The sequence below is a fragment of the Abrus precatorius genome, unplaced genomic scaffold, assembly GCF_003935025.1.
Source record: "Abrus precatorius isolate BTA unplaced genomic scaffold, Abrus_2018 Scaffold2, whole genome shotgun sequence".
Classification (NCBI taxonomy): Eukaryota; Viridiplantae; Streptophyta; class Magnoliopsida; order Fabales; family Fabaceae; genus Abrus; species Abrus precatorius.
Window position 1 is genome coordinate 25,642,159 of NW_020874362.1, and position 2,832 is coordinate 25,644,990.

At 34.5% G+C, this 2,832-nt stretch overlaps 1 protein-coding gene across 1 annotated transcript; it reads left to right on the forward strand.

Annotated features, from left to right (window-relative positions):
• The first annotated feature begins 519 nt into the window (after window positions 1-519).
• LOC113859697 (putative cyclin-D6-1) lies at window positions 520-2,443 on the forward strand. The gene is made up of 6 exons (XM_027492405.1): window positions 520-696; window positions 815-895; window positions 1,074-1,169; window positions 1,251-1,467; window positions 1,565-1,695; window positions 2,189-2,443. Exons 1-6 carry the CDS (start codon window positions 520-522, stop codon window positions 2,441-2,443), a joined length of 957 nt encoding a protein of 318 aa, XP_027348206.1.
• Window positions 2,444-2,832: the final 389 nt, after the last annotated feature.

Below are 2,832 nucleotides of genomic sequence, written 5' to 3' on the forward strand. Positions count from 1 at the left end.
TCAGAGGTATGGCATTAAGCATTAAAATCACGACCTGGAAAATCTCAAAAAACTTGAAAAGTTCACGTAAATACTCTCTGAACATAATTTTTTGGGCTATATTTAAAAAGGGCAAACACTGCACAACTCAATTCATCAATGTCAAACCAAAACTTTTCCCATTAAAATTGACTAGTGCTTTAACCAATCTGGTCCTGCCACAGCACCAGCATCTCATGAAACCAGAACACAGTGGACCAACAACCTCCCATTTTCCCAAAATCAATAGTATATACCAATACCAATTAGAGACAAAAAGGAAAGAGAGAGAGGCGTAGAAGGCAACAACCCTAATAAAGAGAGGAGCAACTGCTAGCAAGTAAGCAAGAAAAAGAACTGAAGCAACACCGTAGTATTCATTTGAAGAAAGCTGAAAACTCTCTCATCAGCTTTACCTTTTATCACTTTGCCCCTCTTCATCAATGTCTGTCCTTACCTTTTAAGAACCACTGAATAACTTCATTCCCCATTAACTCTTCCATGGAGTTTGACCTTGAAAACCCTTTGGAAAACTTCCATGACCTTCATTCTAAAGCTGTCTCTTATCTCTTCCTCATTGAATCTGACCACACTCCATCACAGAATCACTTTCACACTCTCAAAGCCAAAGATCTTGACATCTCTGTCAGAAGAGAAGTCATTTCTTTAATCTCACAGGTAAGTTCCAACCCCACCGCACTCCTAAAAAAGAAAATTCATTATTGTTTGAGAATAAGAAAAAGTTAAATTTTTTTCTTAAACACAATCTCACTGTGCATTGGTTGGTCTTGTGTAGTTGTCTTGTACTTTGGATCCACTCTATTCTTACCTTGCCATCAACTATCTGGATCGATTCCTAGCCAACCAAGGGATATTGGTAAAGAGACCACATGTTCCATTCATTTTTTGTTTTGTTTATTTTCATGGTTTGTTTTTAAAAAATATTTATATAGTAATCCACTTTGTTCTTCTTTGTGAATATTAAGCATTATAGAATAATATGAGTTGGAATTTACACCCTTTAAGATCTGACCCAAATTTGGTTTATGCAACAGCAACCAAAGCCATGGGCCCTTAGACTCCTTGCAATCTCTTGCATTTCTCTAGCTACCAAGATGATAAGAACAGAGTACTCTGCCACTGATTTCCAGGTAAAAGCGCTATTGTTCATTCTAAGCAATGTATTGTATTAAGAGAAAAGGTTTCATTGAAGCTGGTTTTATTTAAATTAGGCCCTTTTGAAGCAAAGTGAGGGTGGCATCATCTTTGAGCCACAAACAATACAAAGAATGGAAGCACTTGTTTTGGGAGCTCTACAATGGAGAATGCGATCGATCACCCCCTTCTCTTTCATAACGTTCTTCATTGCCTTGTTGGGTCTCAAAGAACCACCAATGGCGCTGGTTCTGAAAAACCGTGCCGCTAAAATCATATTCAAGTCACAAAGAGGCATGGGAATGAATGAGACATTATTAGTATTTGACTAATACCTCGTTGAATCCTGATTTCTGTTTTAATAATCATTGCGCTTTTTTCTTTTTTGCAGAGATAAAACTTTGGGAATTCAAGCCATCTATAATCGCTGCATCCGCACTTCTCTGTGCTTCTCATGAGTTGTTTCCTTTTCAATATCCCTGCATCTTCGGAGCAATATCCGATTGTTCATTTGTACATCAAGTACAAACTCCTTCCTTATTATTATTCTTGTTATAGATCTTCTCACCTTATTAATTAACATAATATATTTGTATTAGAGAAAGAGATTTAATTTTTATCTAACAAAAGATCATCTTAATTGATTTTAGGATTTATTAATTAAATTTAATAAAAAGTATATGCATAACTATGTCATGTCATGATAATATAAGAAGATTTTAAATTTTATTTTATTTTAAGAATATAATAAATATATTTTTAATAAAAAATATTTTTAAAATACTTAAAATCATATTTAAAAGTTTTGACAAAAGTATTTTTTAATTGTCAAAGTGGATAAACTTGTAGGTTTAGCAAAGTGTACTTGTTAAAGAATATAAAATAATATATATTTTTATTTTAATTCACCTTAGAATACATAAAAAAAAATATAAAAGTGGGTATACTCTGTGTTTCTTAAAATTATTATTAAGATGGAAATGAGTTTATAGATGGTACGAAATTTTTACTGCAGGAAAGCGTGCAGCAGTGCTATAAAGTGATTCAAGACATAGCCATAGAGGAAGAGTACGAGTCTGGGCTGAATGGGGTTTCAAGGTCAGACACACCGGTTAATGTGTTGGACCATCATTTTCTGAGTTCAGAAAGTGAAAAAACCAATGGAATCACCGTTCCTGATTCTCCTCTCAGACAAGAGAAGCACCTCAAAAGAAGGAAAATCACTGGCCCATATGGTAACAATCCAACGATTCACAGTTCTTGGATTTAACTATCCTGCAAAGAGAGTGAAACATTTAATTCTCTGGCCCATATGAAAGCGACCATGTATTAGCCAAATAGCCATATCTCTTGATCTATTCAATCCAAAAAATGGGACAACTTGAAAATTGAAGTCATAAAGTGATGGATATAGTTCAGGGACAGAATCACTGTAACGTGATCGTGGTACATCTGTTTGTTGAGATAAAGAGCAGGCCAAGGAAGATAAGTTGCGGGAATTTTGTTTTTCTTAAACACAAAACAAAAAGACAAAACATAACTTTGAATTGTAGTGCTGAATTTTGTGTCTGTTTTGTGGTTTAAGTGAGGTTGTGCCTCTTGGCTTCTAGCAAAGATTTAATAATTGTAACAGTGTAACAGTGAAGGAACAGCGTTCTC

Coding starts and splice junctions, on each gene's coding strand:
- LOC113859697 (XM_027492405.1), top strand. CDS start 520: ATGGAGTTTGACCTTGAAAACCCTTTGGAAAACTTCCATGACCTTCAT. Junction 697..814: donor TCATTTCTTTAATCTCACAG/GTAAGTTCCAAC, acceptor GGTCTTGTGTAG/TTGTCTTGTACTTTGGATCC. Junction 1,170..1,250: donor ACTCTGCCACTGATTTCCAG/GTAAAAGCGCTA, acceptor TATTTAAATTAG/GCCCTTTTGAAGCAAAGTGA.